General features: G+C 45.7%; 1 protein-coding gene across 6 annotated transcripts in view; it reads right to left on the bottom strand.

Annotated features, from left to right (window-relative positions):
• LOC134533662 (RNA-binding protein 41-like) overlaps positions 1-24,326 on the bottom strand; it is a 46,842-nt gene extending 22,516 nt beyond the window's left edge. For 3 of the 6 annotated variants that reach the window (XM_063371207.1, XM_063371203.1, XM_063371202.1), the window contains exons 1-3: positions 24,024-24,250; positions 7,516-7,668; positions 2,802-3,062 (exon numbers count right to left, since the gene is read on the bottom strand). In XM_063371207.1, coding sequence (XP_063227277.1) covers positions 2,802-3,062; positions 7,516-7,668; positions 24,024-24,148 — 539 coding nt within the window. In that variant the 5' untranslated portion in view covers positions 24,149-24,250. The other 3 variants (XM_063371204.1, XM_063371205.1, XM_063371206.1) reach the window with 3 other exon arrangements.
• Positions 24,327-25,476: the final 1,150 nt, after the last annotated feature.

The raw sequence follows: 25,476 nt of genomic DNA on the forward strand, positions 1-25,476 counted from the left end.
ACTTGTTGGAGATCAGCAAATAACCTCCAACTCACGCATGGATAAACTATAAAAAGTACCCTCACAAAATATGTACCTGAAAACAAATGACAAAGTCCTAAGCTGGATTAGGAATGGCTACTAGAGGTGTGCTATTGTAGGTATAAACAAAAGTTAAATATTATCTTTACGTCTTCTTTAATTACTATTCCTTCAACTGCAAATAGGTACATCATAAACAGATACAAATAGTTTATTTCACAAAATACAGTTGAATAATTTGCATATAATACTGATAATACTGTATAATACTGATCCCTGTAACTGTAACATTCATAACTTGCACAAAATAATAAGCATAACATGAAACTATTATATTTTACATTATCAAGTCCCGCAATCGGACTCTCGCAAAGCAAAGCTAGCCAGCTGTGAATATCAAAAAGAGGAAGAGTCAAATAGAAACAGCACATTATGCCACAAACAGCCTAACTTGTTAACGTAGACCAGACTAATATAGAACTGGCACAGCATGATACAGTTACTACCAAAAAAAAAGGAGAAAAAAATTGAAAAATTATTTAACCACAAAAACCGTACGTACCACGAGACTACTCAACATGGTTACCCTACTGCAGAATACCAAACGTAATTTCCAAGTGGCAAGCCGAAACAAATAATTTAGAAGAAATTTCATTAAGCTACATAACGATCACCTGACGTTAAGAACAGGGCCACAACCTGTTGGTGCCCAAGCACACAAACCCAAGTTCCGCGAAGGAGCTTACCATGTCGAGAGCTCGCCAGCACCGTACCCCTAACTGACTTAAAGAGTTACAAAAGGAACTATGTACATGCCGCTCAAATGGAAAGTGACCCGACACTGTCGGTGGCTACAGCTGAACAGGCCTCGAGACCCAGCGCCGAAAATCCTCGAAAGCAGCGCCCCAGAAGGGGAACCGCGCAAGCGCAGTAAACCGAAGGGTGGGGAAACAATTACCAATTGGCAGGAGATGGAATCGTGACGTATCTAAAGGGGAAAGGAGGGGGAATGGGTAGGAGGGGTGACAACTACGCCGCGCAGAAGTCAAAGTACATGACGTCATTACAACTGTTTCCATTGTCGTTGGCAACATTTTGTCCATGTTCTAGGCAACACAGTGTCCAAGTGCTTTGGCAACACTTGTGCAGGTGCTTTTAGATTCCCGTATCCAAGGTCTTTGGAAACACTGCATCCAGTACTGAGTACAGGTGCTTGGGCATAACTCTGTCAAGCTGCTCTAGCAACACTGTGCTCAGGTGATTTGTGCAATTAATTTGTCAGTTAAGACCCTCGAATGGTTGTTGAGAGTTCTTTACTCAGTTTTCAAGGATGGTGACTACATCAACTGTCAATTCAACACATTATTTAATTCTTTTATATGTAAAAACAATTTTGTCCACACACCTACCATCATTCAATTAACATTTTTCTTGGAAAGTAAACATATATCATCTCATTGGTATAGAACAACCCTGCAACTAGAGACCAAACTGTCCTCTGTGTCATCAAACTTGCTATTGAAAACACTAGTTTTACTCCTTATTTATAGTAGAATAAAAATAAATTCATGTTAGGTAATGTTTTAAAAACATATTACATAATGGGCTTGTAACATTGCAGAATTTCCGCCCCCTACTATTTTTCACGTTTGAATAAAACTATTTTATGTTTAATGTTTTTGTGAATATTTTATAATTATATTTATTATGCATCATTTTAAGTATTTTGCTGGTGTTTTAATGATTATTATTAATTTATATTATGTTTAGTAAGGTTTTATTATTTGTGTACTTTATAATTTCTAATTGACATGTATTATTAAGGTTCTTTATATCTTTTTAGCATAGTATGGATAGTTGGACGGTAAATTTCCAGAACAGTCTGGAAAGAGTGAAAAGAAAGAAAGGACATGGGCGCGACACACTGTCGCCAGCAGGTCAGTTATTCACACCTCGAGATGGTGCGTCGTTGGAAAATGCCAGCACGTGGACGTGTTACTGCGCACCAAGAAACTGGAACTTTTGCTGGGCGCTGTCTCGCCAGCCAATCAGGGCGGACCTTGAGGTGGTGTGATGTGTCTCCCCATGCCAGTATTTTTCAGGAAATAATATGACTGGTCGGTCGGCCCACGGGGTCGCCTCCCTTTGTTTTGTTCTCGTAAAGGGACGGTAACTGCGTGGTGCGTGTCAGTTGTCGTGTCGTGTCGGACCGGTGTGGCGTCTGGCTGCGGCAACTCACAATGAACATTTGTAACTTGTAACAAGAATTTTTTTTTTAAATATAAACGAAATTTTCAGAGTATTTTCAATTGTGTATTTGTCATTATTAGGGGTTGCCGAGCCGGGCCAACCTGGAATGTAACAGGCCGAACAAAATTTGTTAAATTGCACTGTAATTTAAGATGCATAATTTTTTGTAAGCATTATATTGGCTACTTTTAATATACAGTAAAACTGTTTGAACTCATTAAGTAGTGAAAGAAAATAAAAAAAAAATGTTTAATAAACTATAAAAACAGTGACTTACCTTGATAAGCTTAAAAATATCTAAATGCTAATAAACAATGTAAAACTTAAAATAGAAGTTATACAGTAAATGTATAAAGGATAATTTTCATAATCTCAAACAATTATATTTTTTAAAAGTATGATGCCAAAATGAATTTAAAAAATTGGTAAAACAATTATTTTTGTAAAAATTTTGAATATTTATCAATTTGTTAGCGTTCTAGACGTAATATGAACAGTGAATCACAAAGTATGAGACATGCAGCACTGACCCGTGGAGAGATGACGCCGGGGGCGCAGGCTGCAGTCTGTGCTGGATGTCGGCCAGACGCTCCCGAGCCACACGCCCCTCCAGGCAGGGCCGTGTCTGGCCGCACAGCAGCGACGCCTCTTCCTCCGAGAGGCCGCGAGACCGCAGCTCAGCCCAGCGCTCCCTGTCCTGGAACTGCTGCCAGGACGTCTGCCCCCGGGCCCCGCACGACAGCGCCCCCACCTCCAGCCGCCGCTCGTACTGCCGCTCGCACCGCAGCTGCCTGACGAGGACACTCACGCTAGCACTGCCACTCGCAACACTGCTGCCTGCCAGGCACATGCATGCTCGTACTGCCGCACGCACCGCAGCTGCCTGGCGAGGACACTCACGCTAGCACTGCCACTCGCAACACTGCTGTCTGCCAGGCACATGCACGCTCGTACTGTCGCTCGCACCGCAGCTGCCTGGCGAGGACACTCACGCTAGCACTGCCACTCGCAACACTGCTGCCTGCCAGGCACATGCACGCTCGTACTGTCGCTCGCACCGCAGCTGCCTGGCAAGGACACTCACGCTAGCACTGCCACTCGCAACACTGCTGCCTGCCAGGCACATGCATGCTCGTACTGTCGCTCGCACCGCAGCTGCCTGGCGAGGACACTCACGCTAGCACTGCCACTCGCAACACTGCTGCCTGCCAGGCACATGCACGCTCGTACTGCCGCTCACACCGCAGCTGCCTGGCGAGGACACTCACGCTAGCACCGCCACTCGCAACACTGCTGCCTGCCAGGCACATGCATGCTCGTACTGTCGCTCGCACCGCAGCTGCCTGGCGAGGACACTCACGCTAGCACTGCCACTCGCAACACTGCTGCCTGCCAGGCACATGCACGCTCGTACTGCCGCTCACACCGCAGCTGCCTGACGAGGACACTCACGCTAGCACTGCCACTCGCAACACTGCTGCCTGCCAGGCACATGCATGCTCGTACTGTCGCTCGCACCGCAGCTGCCTGGCGAGGACACTCACGCTAGCACTGCCACTCGCAACATTGCTGCCTGCCAGGCACATGCACGCTCGTAATGCCGCTCACACCGCAGCTGCCTGGCGAGGACACTCACGCTAGCACCGCCACTCGCAACACTGCTGCCTGCCAGGCATATGCACGCTCGTACTGCCGCTCACACCGCAGCTGCCTGGCGAGGACACTCACGCTAACACTGCCACTCGCAACACTGCTGCCTGCCAGGCACATGCACACTCGTACTGCCGCTCGCACCGCAGCTGCCTGGCGAGGACACTCACGCTAGTACTGCCACTCGCAACGCTGCTGCCTGCCAGGCACATGCACGCTCGTACTGTCGCTCACACCGCAGCTGCCTGGCGAGGACACTCACGCTAGCACTGCCACTCGCAACACTGCTGCCTGCCAGGCACATGCACGCTCGTACTGTCGCTCGCACCGCAGCTGCCTGGCGAGGACACTCACGCTAGCACTGCCACTCGCAACACTGCTGCCTGCCAGGCACATACACGCTTGTACTGTCGCTCACACCGCAGCTGCCTGGCGAGGACACTCACGCTAGCACTGCCACTCGCAACACTGCTGCCTGCCACGTACTACTGCTCGCACCACAGCATGACTGCAAGGGACATGCACACTGAACTACCACTCACACCGCAGCTGCCTGACGAGGACACTCACGCTCGTACTGCCACTCGCAACAATGCTGCCTGCTAGGCACATGCACGCTCGTACTGCCGCTCGCACCGCAGCTGCCTGGCGAGGACACTCACGCTAGCACTGCCACTCGCAACGCTGCTGCCTGCCAGGCACATGCACATTCGTACTGCCGCTCGCACCGCAGCTGCCTGGCGAGGACACTCACGCTCGTACTGCCACTCGCAACACTGCTGCCTGCCAGGCACATGCACGCTCGTACTGCCGCTCACACCGCAGCTGCCTGGCGAGGACACTCACGCTAGCACCGCCACTCGCAACACTGCTGCCTGCTAGGCACATGCATGCTCGTACTGTCGCTCGCACCGCAGCTGCCTGGCGAGGACACTCACGCTAGCACTGCCACTCGCAACACTGCTGCCTGCCAGGCACATGCACGCTCGTACTGCCGCTCACACCGCAGCTGCCTGACGAGGACACTCACGCTAGCACTGCCACTCGCAACACTGCTGCCTGCCAGGCACATGCATGCTCGTACTGTCGCTCGCACCGCAGCTGCCTGGCGAGGACACTCACGCTAGCACTGCCACTCGCAACATTGCTGCCTGCCAGGCACATGCACGCTCGTAATGCCGCTCACACCGCAGCTGCCTGGCGAGGACACTCACGCTAGCACCGCCACTCGCAACACTGCTGCCTGCCAGGCATATGCACGCTCGTACTGCCGCTCACACCGCAGCTGCCTGGCGAGGACACTCACGCTAGCACTGCCACTCGCAACACTGCTGCCTGCCAGACACATGCACGCTCGTACTGCCGCTCACACCGCAGCTGCCTGGCGAGGACACTCACGCTAACACTGCCACTCGCAACACTGCTGCCTGCCAGGCACATGCACACTCATACTGCCGCTCGCACCGCAGCTGCCTGGCGAGGACACTCACGCTAGTACTGCCACTCGCAACGCTGCTGCCTGCCAGGCACATGCACGCTCGTACTGTCGCTCACACCGCAGCTGCCTGGCGAGGACACTCACGCTAGCACTGCCACTCGCAACACTGCTGCCTGCCAGGCACATGCACGCTCGTACTGTCGCTCGCACCGCAGCTGCCTGGCGAGGACACTCACGCTAGCACTGCCACTCGCAACACTGCTGCCTGCCAGGCACATACACGCTTGTACTGTCGCTCACACCGCAGCTGCCTGGCGAGGACACTCACGCTAGCACTGCCACTCGCAACACTGCTGCCTGCCACGTACTACTGCTCGCACCACAGCATGACTGCAAGGGACATGCACACTGAACTACCACTCACACCGCAGCTGCCTGGCGAGGACACTCACGCTAGCACTGCCACTCGCAACACTGCTGCCTGCCAGGCACATGCATGCTCGTACTGTCGCTCGCACCGCAGCTGCCTGACGGGGACACTCACGCTAGCACTGCCACTCGCAACACTGCTGCCTGCCACGTACTACTGCTCGCACCACAGCATGACTGCAAGGGACATGCACACTGAACTACCACTCACACCGCAGCTGCCTGGCGAGGACACTCACGCTAGCACTGCCACTCGCAACGCTGCTGCCTGCCAGGCACATGCACGCTCGTACTGCCGCTCGCACCGCAGCTGCCTGGCGAGAACACTCACGCTCGTACTGCCACTCGCAACAATGCTGCCTGCCAGGCACATGCACGCACGTACTACTGCTCGCACCACAATTGAATGCCAGGAACACTAAATACAACTAACACTCACACGAAAGCTACCCGAGAGGAACACACATGCACTAAGCTTGCACCAAGCTACCTGCCAGGGAAACGCACAATCGAACTGCCGTTTGCATCACAGACCACTGCAGCTAACACTACAGCTACCTGCCAAGGAACGCATGATCTAACTTTTGCTTCCATCGCAGCTGCCTGCAAAGTACACGCATGGACGTGCCTGCCAGGGCCACCTTCGTTCCAACTGCCACTCACACCGCAGATGCATCAGCGAAATGCACACTTAAACTGCCGGTCACACCACTGCCAACTGCCGCCTGCACTGCAGATGCCTGCCAGAGACATGCATGCTCTAAATGCCGCTCGCACCACAGCTAACTGCCTCTCGCACTTTCATTTCAGTTACAACTCTGCAGCAACGGACCCAAACCTGCCGAAGGGCATACAGTATTTCATTATTTTTAACCTGTAAACTTAATAAATTAATTTACTATATGTTTTTGAGGCTGGAATAACTATGTCATAATTTTGGGAGTGTAATTATGTTTTAATAGTAATATGTTAATGGAAGAACTTGAATAGCCTAAATGCTGTTTTAATTTGGAGTCAGATGTATTGTCCAGTGGCCTCTGCAGGCATCGCTCACCCCAGTCTTGTGGCTGCATATACCCGCTGAGATACACAATGTTTAGTTTAAAAGTTCCTTAGTTACTGATTGAAATATATAACAGCTTATTGCTGTTTTTCATTTTCAAGTGGCTGGTTCTAATATAACATGTTCCATCTCCGCGAAGCAGCGCACTATGGCTGGGCAAACAGCAGTGGCCACTATCACACACACACACGTCACGTCAGATGACGCACTGCCTTGCACTGCAATGCTGCAGGCAAATAAACCCACGAGGATGGGGTCACGGAGCTGAAATAATACGCTAACACTTCAATTATAAATCCTCTGTTTTTTTCTGCGAGAAGCCACTGAAAATGAACCTTGTGCGAGCCCAATAAATGTACAAGGCGCACCATGTTTTGGCTTGTTTCGATGTCAAACGGAGATCGACATGTACTTATGAGGTATCACTTTTTCTTGCGAGACATCTGAATGCTGAAATTAATATTTTAATAAAACTTGTCAGTTTCGTGCAAACGAAGGTTAAACACGGGTTTACAGATTAGAAGGTTTGGGTTGGTTAGGTCTACATAGGTACAAATTCCAATAAAGAATCCTTTTCTCAGTAACCATGATCGGTTGTACTCCTCCATGCAACATTGTTGAGCACAGAGCAAATGAGGAGAGCCAGAACATGACAGGCACTTACTCCTGGAGGCTGAGGCTTGTGTTCAGCTGCTTGTCGACCAAGTGCTTGATGAGTCGATCACCCTCCGACTCCAGGTGCTCCGTGGCCTCGTCCGTGCCAGCAGCACGTCTCTTGCGAGGCCTCGTGCCCCACACGGCTGCCATCCCCGCGCTCCTGCGAGAGAAGCAACTGCTTCGCACACTCGGCATGCACTCGTACTGCCATCGGGTCCCCACAAGGAAGATGTCGCAGCAAGCAAAAAATTAACAACACTATTTTATACTTATATTTCCAATTTAATGAATGATTTAGGAAATTATATTATTACCAACAACCAATCTTCAAAAGTTGACTCTTTATCTGTATGATTTATTCCATGATGTTTTTATTCACGTCCTTATATTTGAAGCAATTTAATATTAAATCAAGTAAATACCTGAGAACTCAACGATGCAGTTTATTTTAAGGAATAATTTAAAGCAGTAGCTTCTCAGGTTTTGGAACGCTAGAGAGGATCTGAAAAGCATTTTTTTTTTTTTATAAATGGCAAGGAGAATAGTCTTTTGTTACCTCCTTCACTAAACGTGCCCTCAGGCACTGCACTTGATTAGCCTTCCTAAACCTTTTTCAAAAGCGTTTCCTTTTCGGAGGCGAACCCATTATATTATGTCTGGTTTTTTTTTGGGTAATTGACATTTATTGTTTCTTCTCTGATAAAATAACGTTGCGCTTAATTTGCGAAAACAATTGTGCCCATCTCAGAAATAATTTGAAACCTTTTTGTATTTTGTGTAACATAATTCATTTTAAAAGTGTACATGTTAAAGCCGGTGGGTTTCCTCAGCATGCTCCTGAACTGCCTACCGTCTGGTTTGCCCCTGCAGCCAGCAACAACCCTCCAACAAGTACTGTCAGGAACAGTTCGCATTTGCCACTGCACTTACGAAACATCTCTTTACAATTGTTCAATTAGCATCTGCAAGTAGGCTAACGTAAATACCATGGAAAACACTAAAAAAAAAAGGGACCCAACAGAATTTTATTTAATTTTTTATTTGAACCGAGATGTATTTTATTACATTAATTTTATTATCAATTTATATATAATAAAAAAGAAATCCTGCTCTTTAATTACACTTCAATACTTGGTTTTTTGATGGTTCATAAGTAAAATTTGTTTGCCTATTTATGAGTTTAGGGTCATGATAATGTATTTTCATGGCATGTTTTGCTACATAGTATTTTTTTATATTTATGTATTAAGTTTCATAAGGCTTCTAAAAGTTATTTTTATTTGAATTCACACTTTTGGATATATTTTTATAGTGTATGAATGTGGTTGTACATACTATTTGCTAATTTCCTTTGTCTGAAAGCACAATGATATAACACTTTTGTAAATTGCATCAGTCTGTTAGAGATAGATAGAGAGGCATATGTCTCTTACATGAGTGTGATAGACATCATAGATTCTCTAGAAACACAGTAAAGAAGTCACAATGGATTCAGGATGGTTTTCTCTACTCTTAAGATGTTTTGTGATTGGCTGGCATGTAAAATATGTGTTGCGATGGGCCACTGTCTCATGAGGAATGTTAGCTTATCATCTGCCGTTATGTTCAGTTTCATAAATAGCTGTGGTACATAGGTCATGTTTTCAGGCAGTTAGGTGACTAATGTCACATCTGTGGTCCAAACACTGCACCTTAACTTCATTTTGGTCCAATTTTAACTAGAATATTTTACCACAGACGACTACAAATAGGTCCCGGCAAAAATGAATGTAATGTGTTTCAGTTTTTGCCTCATGTGAGCAATGGCTTCTTCAGGTTCATAGTCTATTGTAAGAGACCATGGAATATAACCATGGTCCTGTCAAAGCAAAGTACCTTCAAACAAAAGCATGGTTAGCTGATTTAAACCACAATGGTTTAATAAAAAAAAATGTTTTTTTTTTTAAATAATTTATTTCTAAATATAATATTATTTTAATAATTTTTATGAAAGGTATAGCTCCACTCTAATAACTACAAAAGTTTTCTCATTAATGTATCTTGTGATTTACAGGAACAAAAAATTACATATTAATCAAGATCTAATAATTTATATTATATGAATAAGTTAGAAATCATACCCAGCCTCATAGTGCTCTAAAATTACAAAAAAAATTAAATAAATGATCCCTCTTTTGTGGGGAATCTTCAACTTTACTGTAAATCCCCATTCTATGGGAAACACCCATTCTATGCAGAATCCTCCTCCTGTGGGGAAATACCCTTTCTGTGGTTAGGTCCCAGTCAGATGCGCAAATCTGCTGGACTTCAGTCCTTTCATGTTATAACTTTTCTCGTTCAACATGAGTGGCAGAGAGCAATATGTTGCATGGCTTTCATTTGAAGAAGTTAAGAAGGAATTGAGAAAAGGTGTGAGGGCCAAACGGAAAAAATGTGGCACTGAACTGGAAGATCAAGTCCTCAGAATGAAAAAACACCTATCGTATCTAAATGTAAAGTTCAGCTATGCAAGTTGATGAATATGATAGGTACAGGTATTGCAACGGGCTACTTGGGCGCCCGTGCACACGGCCTTCCCTCCCTCTCACTCCCTCCATCCCCTAACCCCTTCCCTCCCCTCGCTTTCCCCTCCTGTCGTTTCTTCGGTGGTAGCTGACAACACTAGCGCCCTCTGAGCTTAGTTTATTTAAGGCCTTGCGCCCCCTGACTCTTCCTGTTTCGACGCTGGGACACCGACCGATCTACACACCCCTTAAGGTACGGTTGACTTCAAATTGAGTGATTGCGGAAGGGACGCGGTGGCCGCTCCCGAAATGTAACGTAAATGTTATAATTCTCCTTTCTTGTTGTTTCGAAATTATTGTTTTGGCCGCCACCTTGTAAATTCCAATTAGTATTTTCTGTGGCTTCTTCTCCCGTTGTCAACCGTGCCTCGTAAGATGTTTTCGTCATTTATCTTTGTTCATTTGGTGGTGTATCCCAGCGTCGGCAGCCAAGGTGATCAGGTTTAATTTGTTACGTTCCCTGTTCGTCATAAGTATTTATGGGGCAGAGTTAAATTTTATATATGATATACTGTATGTAAACTTTTGTTCAAGTTGACATCGCGTCGTGTAATAAGGGTCTTATGCCCCGTCTAATGGGACCGTGTATAAATCATGCATCAATAATTAATGTGTTATAAAATTGAACGTGTGTAATTATCTTCTGTAAGTGTTGATCGCCTTGAATTTACTATGTGAATAAATTGTTTTCATAACAGACGTTCGGGAAACGTCTCGTTTGATGGTAATTGCACTGTTGATTATTTGTTTGTTGTTAGTGCAAGGCAATCAGTTTACCACTCTGAGAAAACCCCTCCCAGAAGGGGCCTAAAGTGTCATAGAATTTTTTCACTACCACGCGGGTGCAAATCTGCGCTACTCTGCTGTCTCAGAGTTTCTGTGTTTTCTGTTTGTCTGTTTCATGACCATGGCTATTGCCGGTGGAGTGTCGTGAATTTACCAACTGCATCGTGAGGACCTGGTGCTCCACTTAGAGGAAAATGGGCTTACTGTTGCCCCAGGGGAAACCGTGGTTTCCATGCGGTCCCGTCTCGTGCAGTTTGTGCGAGAGTCGAGTGCCTCCCCCCCGGGAGACCCGCCGCGGCAGTCTCCTCCGGACGTGAGTCAACCCAATTCCTCATTCAATCAGAAGTTATTTTTCTCCACTCTTAAATCGCTTCCTTTACTGGGGGAGAGCAAGCCTGAGGGCGTGTTAGATTTTATTATTGCCGCCGATAGATTAAATAAGTTACAGTTGGTTTCCCAGGAGGCGTTCATGAAGGCGCTCTTAAGTAAATGCTCAGGCATTTTTGTGACTAGTATTACACAAGCTATTTTGCAAGGCTTGGAATTTTCGGCTTTCAAAAAAACCATCATCCGCACAGTGTGCCCGCCTAGAATTTTGGATGCCTGTAAAAGGGACCTAGTATATAGGTTCCAAAGGCCGGGGGAATCAATTGCTCAGTTCGTCACTTCTGTGACGAATTATGCTGATGCCCTGGAGCTGAACATGCCCGAGCCGGAGTTCGTGCAATTGCTTCTAGGTAATTTTTCGCCTCGTGTTTTGGAGCATTGTGCTATGCTAACTCCGCCTACTACCCTTGTGGGTTTGCGAGCTTGGGGGGATGAAGTGGAGAATCGTCTTAGTGCGATAGAGAAATACCAGGCCGAATTCCCTCAGCCTAAACCCAGGGCTTCTAGATTTGCTGAGAGTGGGGAGGAGGTACGTGTTCACGGCGGGGCCGTTAGACATTCATCGTTGTGCGTGAACGGCATGCTTGATCGTTCCCCCATCATACACGACGCGAGTGTAAGCGAGTCCGTTGCCGGGGCTTACGCGCCGTGCCGGGAGACCCGCGATCGCTGGCCGTCGGTAGCCCGCTCGCCTAGGATAACCCAGCCCGTGAAGGTCGAGTCCGTAACCTTGAATGCGCCGGATCAAGGCGCGGCTATTGGCGGACAGTTGAACAGCCCGCACGCGGCCTTGAACTTGCCGAGGCGGCAGGCTTTCCCTTTCACCGAACAGACATCGGGTCGTTGCGCAAACTGTTGCGCCTTTGGGCATCGGTCCGCGCACTGCACGAGTCCGTCCCTTGACTTAAGGGAGCGGAGATGTTTTCGGTGCCAGCGCATGGGTCATTACCGTGCCGACTGCCCGGGAAACGAGCAGTGACGGGTCGCAAGAAAGGGCGACTCCGTCGATTGTATCGTAAATCCTTTCGACCGCAGTATCTACATTACGTTCCCCTTAAGATTCAGGATTATTTTTTGTCTGCCCTCGTCGACACGGGAGCCACTCGCTCCGTGATCAGCGAAAAGCTGTTTAATTCTTTGAGTGATAAATTTCCCTGTTTATCGCGACGTGTGATGGATGACGTCACAACGGAGTTGTGCGTCGCTAATGGAGAAGTTATGAAAGCTTCCAAGTCTGTCGTCTTACATTTTAAAATTAAGGGATTTTCTTGGGACTGGGTCTTTAGTGTTGTGCCTGGCCTTGTGCCTAATCTTATTTTAGGCCTGGATTTTTTGAGCCATTCTCGTTGCGTGTTGAATATTAACAGGCATGAATTACATTTCGCCTTTGCTCCTGATGTCACAATTTTTTTAAAACATGAAACGCATGCCCCTATCGTCTTGACTTGTCGCGAGCACGATTCGTCATGCGAGCGAGACAGAGCCATTAGTGATTTAGTTAGTTCATTTCCGGACGTGTTTACCCATAAATTGGGAAATTGTGACATCCTGCCCTACCAATTTTTTGTTAAAGATGAGATCCCAGTTTCCAGTCGCTATCATAAAGTGTCGCCGCCCAAGTTGCAAGCGATGCGGGATATCGTTCATAGGCTATTGGAGGAAGGAGTTATTACGCCTTCTCAATCCCCGTATAGTACCCCCACCTTCCTTGTGCAGAAGAACGGCACTGACTGGCGCCTAGTGCATAATTTCAAACCGTTGAATGATAAGATTGTTGACGATGTCTGGCCTCTTCCAACCGTGGAGAGTGCCTTGCAGCACCTGGGAAAAGCCAGAATTTTTTCTACGATAGATTTAAACCATAGTTTTCATCAAATTGCCTTGGATCCTCAATGTCGTAAATACACCGCTTTCTCCACTCCGTTTGGTCACTTTCAATTCAACAGGATTCCTATGGGTGTCAGTTTTGGGAGCCAGGCTTTAAGTCGTGTATTGGACCACGTTCTCAGTGATTTAAAATTTCAATTTGTTTTTAATTATATCGACGATATAATTGTTTACAGTGAATCCTTTGAAGAACATTTAGTACATCTAAGAGAAGTTTTTACTCGGCTCCGAGCTGCTAACTTAACAGTAAACCCTAATAAAATTTCTTTAGGTAAACATTTTGTTAAATTCTTGGGATATATTATTTCGGAGGGTAGTCTGGTAATGGATCCGGAAAAGATCGAGCCCATTGTAAATTTCCCACGTCCCAGAAATTTGAAGGGCGTCCAGCGTTTCCTGGGAATGCTCGGTTATTTTTCGAGGTTCATTCCGGATTTTGCCAGCATTTGCGCTCCCTTAAATTGTTTGCGCAAGAAAAACACCCCCTTTGTGTGGGGAGAGGAACAGGAAGAGTCCTTCTCTACGCTCAAGACACGTATGGCCTCTCCACCCGTCTTGGTTTTGCCGGACTTTAATCGGCGGTTCGCAGTTCAGGTCGACGCATCTTCTATAGCCCTGGGGACGGTGATAGGGCACATGGAAAACGGCAGGCTACGACCTATTGCCTTCGCAAGTCGAACCTTGCTGGAGTCTGAGCGACACCTTGGGACGTATGAAAAGGAAGCTTTGGCTATTCTTTTTGGCCTGGAAAAATTCAAAAGCTATCTGGACACCCAGGTTTTCGACCTTTATACCGATAATAGGGCGCTGTCATGGTTATGTAATCACCCTCATCAACTAGGAAAATTAGGTCGCTGGATCCTTCGCCTTTCTCGTTTTCATTTTGTGATTCATCACATTAAGGGATCGGAGAACGTGGTTGCAGATACACTTTCTCGTATGTTTTGCCCTGACGAATTTGAGGTTGATCTGCCACCTCCCCCCGAGCCTGTTGAATTTTTGTCCGTCTGTAAAGTTTTTCCAGAATCCTTTGTAAACATTAAACAGGTGCAACGCGATGACACATTTTGCATTCAAATCCATAAGGATCTGCGTGATTCCAAGCCCGTGCCATTTAGGGAGGAACAGGGTCTATTGTATTTTGTAGGTGATTCGGGTCGATCCCGGAGGGTAGTGGTCCCGTTAAGCTTAAGACCTATGCTTCTAACCTACTTCCATGCCTCTCTGGTAGGCGGACATCTGGGCATAGAAAAGACGTACCGCAGGATTGCGGGACATTTCTTTTGGCCGGAGCTCCGCAAGGACGCGCGTGATTTTGTCAGATCCTGTGTGGACTGCCAGATCTCTAAGCCCCCCCATAATTCCAAGGTAGGGCTTTACGGGGCTGATGCGCCGGTCGCGCCTTGGCACGTAGTGCATATTGATATTTTTGGTCCCCTTACGCGATCTCGTAAGGGAAATATGTGTTTGCTCGTAGTTCTGGATATTTTCTCGAAATACGTGATTCTGCTTCCACTTAAAAATATGAGAGCAGTTACGATAGTCAAAACTTTGAAGGAACAGGTCTAGAAACTTTTTGGACCCCCTTGTATTTTAGTTTCCGATAATGCGGCTTATTTTAGGTCCACCGTGTACAAAGACATGTGCTTTGAATGGGCGATCAAGCCTGTATTTAGTACGCCTTATTTCCCGCAGGGCAATCAGTCAGAAAGGGTCAATAAGGTGTTAAAGGGGATTTTGACGTCTTTTTATCGTGTCGATCAGACCGTGTGGGATGAGGATTTGGACTTTATTAACGTGGGTTTGAACTCCGCCTTCCATTCTGCCTCCGGACATCCCCCCTCGGTCCCCTTCCTGGGGAGGGAACTATCCCACCCCTTACTCAACCAGTGGGGACTGCCGCCGCTGGATAGTTCTTTGAATGTTTCTGAGTTGGAACGTGTTCTTGATGACGTAACTTGTAACCTTGCGAAGACACGTAAAATTGTTATTGCTAGATACAACGCAAACAGAAGTCCGCATAACTTTGAGACAGGAGACACTGTTTTGTGTAGATCTTTTGTTTTGCCTTCCTTAAGTGATAAGATTAATGTCAAGCTTTTGCCACCTTTCAGCGGTCCCTTTGTCATTAAGCGTTTTCTATCTTCAAATACTGTTTTGCTTCAAGACAATAAGTGTAAACAAAAATTTAAAAAGGCACATGTGTCACAATTAAAAAAATTTGTACATTAGAGCATGACGCCCTTTGACTGGCAGGTCGCCTTGCTCCTCTGTGATTAGTGTTTGTTAAGTGATAGGTGCTTTCGTGATTGGCCTTGGGTGTCGTTTGCTGCCGGCGAGGCTTTGTTTTTTTTTTTTTCAGCTGTGAGCGCGCCGTGCCTTCCCTTTCCATTCTCCTGGGCTGTGCATGGAGGCGCCTCGTCGGCGGTGATCATCTGCTCGCAGCCTCGTTCGTCATAGAGGTCATCGCTTCCTCTTCGTCTTGCTCCCCGCCCCCCCCCCCCCCCCCCCCTGCTGCCTGCCTGCCTCGCTCGTTGCTGGGAGATGTCGCCTTCGCATCTGTTTGGGATTCTGAGGTGGCTTCCCGAGACTTGGCCAGCCTAGGCTGAGGCCGCTCTCGTCGATCTGAGCGTGAACGTCGTCATCCTGACTCCGCCACCTCGCTCTTCTGATGCTGAAGGGCTACCTTGGCTCGTCGTGCTGGAGACTCCATCCGATTCGCAGTGTGGCGTCCTACGGGAGGCGCTCCTGGATTTCGCTCCATGGCTGGAGCTATCTGCGCTCGGCCGCCCGGGCGGCTGAACTCCGCCGCTGAATAGCTTGCGGCCGCGCGCCGCATCTCCCCGAAGTGGCCGCGTGCCGCCGTCGCCGAACGTCTCTGCGCCCGTCCAGACCTCTGAAGACGTCGGAATCCCGAAGAAGAGGCCTACCGCCTTTTGGTTTAGTTTATTTTTGACTCTGGGTAGCAGCAGTCTAGGGGTGGGGAGTTGCAACGGGCTACTTGGGCGCCCGTGCACACGGCCTTCCCTCCCTCTCACTCCCTCCATCCCCTAACCCCTTCCCTCCCCTCGCTTTCCCCTCCTGTCGTTTCTTCGGTGGTAGCTGACAACACTAGCGCCCTCTGAGCTTAGTTTATTTAAGGCCTTGCGCCCCCTGACTCTTCCTGTTTCGACGCTGGGACACCGACCGATCTACACGCCCCTTAAGGTACGGTTGACTTCAAATTGAGTGATTGCGGAAGGGACGCGGTGGCCGCTCCCGAAATGTAACGTAAATGTTATAATTCTCCTTTCTTGTTGTTTCGAAATTATTGTTTTGGCCGCCACCTTGTGAATAAATTGTTTTCATAACAGACGTTCGGGAAACGTCTCGTTTGATGGTAATTGCACTGTTGATTATTTGTTTGTTGTTAGTGCAAGGCAATCAGTTTACCACTCTGAGAAAACCCCTCCCAGAAGGGGCCTAAAGTGTCATAGAATTTTTTCACTACCACGCGGGTGCAGTATAATCCATCAACAGAACCATGTTTTCTGTTTCTTGTTATTTCCCCCGAAAACATGGTTGTGTTAAATTTGCTACATATTGTACCTAATTAATATGAAACAAAGTCATTTAGGAATATATGAAGTTTTCATTCTTAACTTTAAACAAGTCACATATGAATAATATCAGTAAGCCTGCTCATATTTTATTTTGCTTTAGATTGTGTTTACATTTCAAACATTGTATTCAAGTTGACTTTTATTAATGATTTTTGATAGCCTAAAATAATATTTTAATTATTTTGGTAGCTTAAAATAATATTTTATGATTATTAAAGATTTTGATAGGCCTAGTCTAAATATATATATATATATATATATATATATATATATATGTTTAATATTATTCTGAAATTATTTCTAACGATATTATCATGATGTATTAAACAGGGGTGCCCACAAGGGGAGGTAACGACGCAGACTGCGTCATTACATTTTCAGAGGGGGGTGGTTAAAAGACGAGAAAAATGTATATATTATTTTCATTATTATAGCTTCTAATGTGAAAATACGTTTCTGGTGCTTTGATAATTGAAAGGGATCTTGTAAATCAAATTGGCAACCCCGCACTTTCCTGTCGGTTCAGGATGGAAATATTACCTGATATGACCAAAATTATTATTAGAAAATTAGTTTAAATTAATGCAAAATGTGATAAAATATAATACTAATAAAGTATAATATTATAAAATCATTGAGTAGGTAAATCATTGAGAAAATGGCATAAAAAATTTCGGGGGGGGGGGGGAGGCGCATCATTAGGTTAGGGGGGGTGAGTCATAGCGTTTGGGGGGGGGGGGGGGGGCGCCTCTGTATTAAAGCCCAGTGCAATATTGATACTTGCTGCATAATTCTAAATTCTTAATTTCCATGTGTGATCCCAGCTTTATGCAGTTATCACTGAAAACCTGGCAGTAGCAAAGCATGTAACTAAGTTGTCTATAATAGGTTTAGAGTTATTAAGATGAACTGAGGTTAAAAATAAATTTTTTTACGAGCAATCATTACCGCAAGAGGTGCAAAAGTACTCATACACAATACCAAACATGGTAAAAATGTAGTTGAGCGGTATTTGCGAAACAAATTGTTAAAAATCCGAAAATACCTTTATTAGATGCTCTTCAACTTCTTCTTTTCATTAAAAGCGGCGGAGATAAGAAATTCCAAATTATTTTGAAAATCGAATATTATTAAATTGTAGGATACCTACATTATTTCTTAACATTCAACTTGTACAGGAAAGACAAAAGTATAGCAAGTAATTAATTTTATTTAACTCAAGTCACAAAAGTTGAGATTTACAGAACGTTTGCATCTTTGTGGTCGAAACAGGGGCGTAGCCAGGGGGGGTTTTAGGGGTTCTAACCCCTCCCCTTAGCCCCAATTATTTTTTCTTAACTGAAAGCAGGTTAACTAAAAGCCTGGGTGTCTTACTGCTATCACCGGCCACTGCACTGGAGGGGAAGAGTAAGTGAGCCCTACCGATTCTCCTTCCCTTCCCCTACCTCTGTCGCGAGCAGAAGCTATAAGGTTGTGACGCCGTGACTGGTCCCAAGCTTTCAAATATCCTACACCTATTGTATTTCACCAGCGCGGTAATTATAAGCAGGTGGTGACTGGGTAACTCTTCAAGCTAAAGCTAATTGTTTCCAGGAATAGGCCAGTTCTGCCGAAAACCCACCATTTATATTCCTTTTTTTGTATTGTCGAGCTTCGAGAATGATTTATGATTTTGAGTGGACGTGGACAAGGCACTTGGATTGATTAAAATATATTTAATTAATTTCTTACTTCATCACTCAAACAATTTTTTTTATTAAAAAATTAATATTTTTACCATTACAATATTTAAAGTTAAGTACCGAAAACTGCTAAAATAGCACTATTTTACACCTTAAAATCCAAATTTTTTCCGGGGGTGGACCCCCGGACTACCACGTTTTATTGGGGGGGGGGGGGGGGGCCCATTCTTCTTTAACCCCCCCCCCCCCATACACAAATCCTGGCTACGCCACTGGGTCGAAAACACCTGCTTTTCCAGATGTGATTCAAAAGTATTAAAACGATAAAAAAAAAAAAAAAATCTCACCGCAACGTTCAAACACACGTCGATTTTTTTTTTTTTTTTTTTTAATTGGATAGTGGCCTACAGCATGAAGCCCACGGCCATAGTTCAGAGTGTCGGGAGCATGTTAATCAGAAGAGGAGGCTAGAGAATAAACTACATCTTCTTGGTAGAGGCCCGTCTACCAAGGGTGGAGTAGGCCGTGGAGCATGGAACAAGGAGTTGGGGAGGGCCGGTCACCAAGGAAGTTACAAGAGCAACCCCAGGGTTAAAAAGTGATACCATTGGACAAAAAGTAAGCGATGATTGCCAAATATGCAGCGTGGGTGGAGGTGTATACCATATTAGGGTATGAAAGTGGGGACGGCAATTCCAGTTCTTGAAAAGTACGTAGGAGGTGTGTTCTCGCACTCAAACGGGGACATTCCAATAAAAGATGCTGAACATCCGCAACAGGAGCCCCACAAGGGCAGGTCGGATGGGGTGTCATGTCCAGTCGACAGAGGTGCTCTGGAGTCAGAAGATGTTCGGACCTAAGACGGAAGGACATGACCGCCTGACGGCGAGAAGCATATGGGGGAAGAGTTTTGTAAACTGGAACCGTAGAGGGATGGAGAGAAGGGTAGAGTGATGAATGCGTGTGGGCATAAGCAATCCAATCCTGGAACATAATCTCCTTGAAGTATCTCTTCACGAGAGGGAGCAGAGGCTGGTACGAGGCAGGTTGTACTAGGCGACCGGTGGATATGGCTAAATTAGCCATCTTATCTACAGTTTCATTTCCCCCCAAGCCCACATGGCTGGGAACCCAAAGGAATGTAACAGGGCCCGAATGTGGTTCAATTTGAAGGCAGAGGTGTTTAATACGTAAGAGAAGCAAGTCGGAGGTCTGATGAGATGAGCAGAGGGACGTGAGAACGCTGGCAGAATCGGAAACAATCAAGGGAATGGGAACCACGTGCGACAGAATATATTGTAAGGCCATAAGTATTGCATACGCTTCGGCATAGTAGATGGAAGTGTATTCAGGAAGCCTGTAAAGTCCAGATCGACCGTGCGAGGAGTCAAACCATGCTGCACCCACACCATCCTGACGTTTAGAGCCGTCCGTATATATGCGAGAGGCAGAGGGGTAGGAAGCTAGAAGGTCCAAGTATATTTGCCGAAGCACCGCGGGGGGTTTGTCTTTACGACCCTCTATACGAACCAAGGGGACATAAGTAAGAACATCAAACGAGTAGCAGTATTTATAGCCATACGGTCCAGGATCAATGGATCGAGCAGCTGTAAGAACTGGAGTGGGGATGTCATATAGGGCGTCCATAGCCCGTCGTAAACCTGGCAGCCTTACGATACGAAGGTGAACCCAATGGCGGGCATATAGCATACGGCGATATAAGGATAATGGAATAAGGCCTAGTTCAATGTACATATACATGATAGGTGTGGATTTAAACGCACCTAGGATGATTCGCATAGCAGTATTCTGAAGTGTTTCCAACCTTTGCAACTGAGAAGTGGACGCGTACATTAATACCTGGCTACCGTAGAGAAGGATCGGTCGGATAGTAGAAATGGAAAATGAGCGAAGACTACGGACATCAGCCCCCCAAGTTTTCCCCGCTAGAGCCTTAAGGAGGTGTAACCGACGAGAGCATTTATCAATGACATAATTAATGTGAGCGATACCGAGCATCCGTTGATCTAAGAAAACACCAAGGTATTTGATGCACGGGACTATAGGTAAGGGAACACCATCCAATGAAATAGCATGAGCAGGCGTCGTAACCCGTTTTCGTGTGAAGTGTATTATCTTCGTTTTCGATAAGGACAGACTGAATCCATGCGTTCCCAACCAACTTTGAGCCTGAGTGAGGGCAGCTGAAAGAGTAGTACTAGTGTCGAGAATAGTAGAACCACGATACCACAACACCACATCATCGGCGTACGCAGTTAATTTAGCCGAAGTTCCAATGTGAAACATAAGGTCCTGAGTATAAAGAAGGAAGAGAAGAGGGCTAAGAGAGCTTCCTTGCACTAATCCTTGGGACACCTGTCGGGTGTAAGGTGCAGGCCGTACCATCCGCGGTGTATAAGTACGAGAAGAGAGTAAGGCAGAAAGGATCCTGATAATCTGACGAGGAAGTCCTAATTTGCATAGTTTCGAATACAGGATAGGAAGTTGGACATTATCAAAAGCCGCAGATATGTCCATAAATATGGCAGAGAATATCTCTTTACGTTGAAAGGCTAAACGAATTTGGGAGTAAAGGGAGCAGATTGCATCTTCAGTGCCCATACCAGAACGAAAGCCAAATTGTTCTGGACGAAGGAGGTTATAATATTCGAACCACCACACCAACCTATTTTTGAGTAACTTCTCAAACAATTTAGCCAAGCACGAACGGAGAGCGATAGGTCGATAGGAGGTGGCCTCAAGAGGAGACTTGCCTGGTTTAAGTATCGGAAGGATGTAGAATTCGTGCCAGCTAGGTGGAATAATGCCAAGCCGTAGAATGAGGTTAAAAATGTGCAATAAGAAGGACTGCGCATTGACAGGAAGATGACGGATCATACTATAAGTAACCAAGTCCGGTCCGGGTGCAGAATCAGGTGTTGTCTGGACACATTGAGAGAATTCTGAAAAAGAAAAGTCTTGTAGGAGCGAGGTACAGACCTTATCCTTTGACGCGGGGCGAACCGGAGGAACGTCAGCGAGGAAAGGCGGAGGGGAAACTGTAGGAGGAGCGACCAGTGACATGAAGTCATGGAGTAAATGGGGAGGCAGAGATGCCCAGGCCGTGGATGTGAGACTATGTCTAAAAGTATTGAATTGTCGCCATAACGTTTTCAGAGAGGTAGAACGTGAAAAAGATTCACAGTAAGATTGCCAGTGAGATTGTTTACGCTTTTTCCAGGTTAATTTAGCAAATGCTTGAGATTTCTTAAGAAGTATAAAGTTATCCAAAGTAGACCGTGTTTTGTACGTTCGTAGGGCGTTTAAGCGCTGCCGATTAGCACTGGCACAGTGTTCATCCCACCAGGGAGCCTTACTTTGTTTATGTACAGGACCCTTTAACCGGAATGGCATAGATGCACGAGCTGCTTGGAAGAGGTTATTATAGAAGCTAGAGTATAAGCGAAGGAGGTCATCATTGGAAGAGCAGAACGTAGCTGCGGTCCGAGATTCCAGCCACGAAGAAAACAAAGTCCAATCGGCCCGTGATGTAAGAAAAGTATAATACCAGTGTGCTTCTGAGTGCCTTGAGGTAGTGGGCTGTGACGTGGTGATAAGAATAGGGAAGTGGTCACTGCCCCAGTTGTCCGAAAGAACCTCCCATTTAAAGTTGCCAGCCAGATTAGACGTTATGAAAGAGAGATCGATTGCAGTAGAAGACGCAGTAGGAGGACCCATCCAGGTGTGTTGTGTACCATTTAACAGAATATAAGGAGACGTATGTAAATAGTCAAGAAGATTGATCCCAGCTGCATCATTAGATTTGTTGCCCCAGTAGATATGATGGGCATTAAAATCACCCCCAATGAACACAGCACCATCGAATTGTTGAAAAAATTCTTCCCAATCTTGAGATGTATACGAAGATCGGGGGTGGACATAAATCGAGACAATGGTGAGTGGAACATCATCAAGGAGGAGCCTGATAGCGATAGCATCTACGCGTTGCATAGAGGGAGGGTAGGACACGTTAATTTCCGTGCTGGGATGTCTTCGAGAGACCAGAATTGCCGTACCCCTATCCAGCTTTTTCGAGAGGTATAAGTTATAGCCGGGAAAAGTAACATGATGTCCTGAAGTTAAGAGAGTTTCTGTAAGAAGAACTGCATCACATGAGACTGTAGAGTGAAAATGGAGCAGGGGGAACCTATTAGCCGAAAGAGATTGCACATTCCACTGAAGAAGCAAGAAGGGGTGTCTGAGAAGCATTGTTAAACGAGCACCTGGACAAAAGCCGCGATGAGGCTTTCTTTGTCGAAGGCGTAATCAGTTTCCTTTTTAGCTGTAGCTATCATAATTTCAATGGTATCGACCAATGACTTAAGTTTTTCCATGTTAAGCCTTAATCGTGTGGAGTGTGGAGGTGGAGCTACGTCAGAAGAGGAAGTGTCCTGTAGGGCATCCTGTGAAGGATGACGCGTATGCATCATAGGGGGAGAAGAGGACAGTCCTCCGTCGGGAGGCCCCGGCAGTGCCACACCATTGGTGATGTCAGGCGTGTAGGGCCGAAACTGAGAATAATAATGTTGAAGATTGAAAGAATTCTGACTTGTGACATCCGTGATCGGTGGTACTGCTTTATAGCAAACCCTGTACCCATCCGGTCGAAGGGGTGGATGCAGGGAGTCTGAGTGAATAGCCTGTGCGTAAGAGTGATCAGAAATGGGAATGTGTTGTGGACCGATAGGTGAAGGCTGCGTCAGAGGGGGGAAGCTGGTGAGTCTCGGCAAGTGGTGGGGATCCATACGATCTTTAGGTAATGGGTATATCCGACCAGTAGCGCGCTGTACCTGCTGTCTCGCATCCGAATATGAGAGATTATTGTAGGCCATGACCCGTTTTATCTCCCTCTCAAATTCCCAAGCAGGGCACTTAACCTTGTCCGTGGAGGGGTGGTTACCCCGGCAGTTGACACATAATGGAGAATCGTTATGGGGACATGTATCCAAGGAGTGCTCCTGAGAGCAAATTGCACATGATAGAGCCTTAGATCGACATAACTTGATCGAGTGACCAAAACGATGACATCGATGGCATTGAAGGACTGACTGAACACGAGGTTTGACGATGAAACGCTCTTTAAAGATGGCAATATATTCGGGAAGAGTTTGTCCCTCAAACGTCACTTTAACTAGTTTAATGGGCACCCGGGTATCGGGAGCTATATATTTAGTCAACCGCTCAAGATGTATGACGCGTTGAGAGGACTCGATACCCTCTAGCAGATCGTCGATAGCCACGTCCAAAGGGATGCCATAGATCAATCCCTCCCGCTGGATTAGACCTTGGGGAATAAGACATTTAACCTGAAGCGACTTGACTTGATCCGAGGTAACAAATTGGTTCGCTGCCTGTAGGGTAGCGAAGGTAATCTTCAGCCTGTTAGGCCCCGAGCGCTGAATTTGGACAATATGAGGGTTAGGATGAAGTTTTTTGCCAATGGTCAAAGGGTGTAAGTTACCTATATTATGTTGCATTGATTCTATCAGGACAATATATGGGCCAGGATGGTTAATGGGGTAACGACACTCTGAACGATGAACATACCTGTTATTAGGAGAACTGTGTTGCTGTGGATCTGCATTCTTATGAGCTTTAGCTTGTCTATCAACCTCAGTAACTTCCTCAGTCAGCAATTTCCTCTTAGTGAAACTACTATTATCCACCTCCATAGTTAAATGTTCGGTAACCTGCAAATTTACATCATGCTGTAATTCACTATCCAGACTGACCACAGATTACAGTCTCTGTGAACTGTCGCACTCGATGGTCAAAACCCGAATCCAAAAAACACACGTCGAAAATACGAACAAAATCTTGTCATTGCAAAGTGGTACCAGTGTTGCCAACCCTTCAGCAAAACAAGTCCGTACGAAAACGAAAATGTCATTTGGACCGTATTTTCTGATCCAGGTCCGTACTTTTTTTTTTACGATTATATTAAAGAAAACTATTGCACAATGATGACTTCATGATTTAATTTTGCCATGAAATAGAATTACGAAATAAACGAAATAAAATCTTGTTCTTAACCAACACAAAGGTGGGTTTACGATTGAAAATTAAGAATTAAGACTTAAAACTTAGTCTTGTACTTACCATATGACTCTATGTAAAACTAGTGGAATGGTTTATGATTGTCGTGTGTGAATTTTGACGGGTCGTGTGCGAACCATATGATGACTTAAGACTTAACAGAAATGGTTATATTTTATATTTTTCGTTAAGACTTAAGGGAAGCGACCAATCACAACAAACCGGAACCTTTCAACCGGAAGTTTATGTTTAATTATTGGACCGAGCGAGGCAGTATTTTGGGTTAGAATTCGTATATTTGTCATTTGTAATCATCATCCATTTCGAAAAATAGATATCCCATTCGTCACTAACCTATTTGAAACCTGCTTCTCCGTTTCGAACAATGGCCGACCATGTGTTTTGTGCTGTGATTGGTTAGAATTAACGACTTCTATGTCAATCATAAACTGGAAAATGTAGTTTTGACTTAATCGTGTGCTCGATGTTAAGTTATCATTCTTAAGGAAATCAATCGTAAACCCAGCTTTATGGAATAAACGACTTGTAACGTCACAACCACGGTCACAACAGATTGCATGATGGGAAGAAACAGCAGTTTTTTTCACAAACAACCGCACGTCTGCCGCGTTCTGTAGTAGGATCAATGCTACTTGCTTGTAACGCGACTCCAGCTAACGAAAAAGTGATAAATGGAAGAAAACATAAGTAAGAAGAAGCGAAATTCTGGCGAAGCGTACATTTCTGCAGGAAAAGGCTCAGCTAATGTACCACGCCGGGAAATGTCTGTAGAGGTGTGTAATATATTTAATAAGAAAAGTTACAGAATAAAAAAGTCATAGAAGCGATATGGATGGGCTTTATCAAAATCTTTTTCTTTTTTTTTTCTTTGAAATGGCATCAGAGCTTGTTTACTCCGTGTTGATGTTTGGTTATAGTGAAACTTTATTAAACAAATGTTATT

The sequence above is a fragment of the Bacillus rossius genome, chromosome 7 (genome assembly GCF_032445375.1).
Source record: "Bacillus rossius redtenbacheri isolate Brsri chromosome 7, Brsri_v3, whole genome shotgun sequence".
Taxonomy (NCBI): Eukaryota; Metazoa; Arthropoda; class Insecta; order Phasmatodea; family Bacillidae; genus Bacillus; species Bacillus rossius.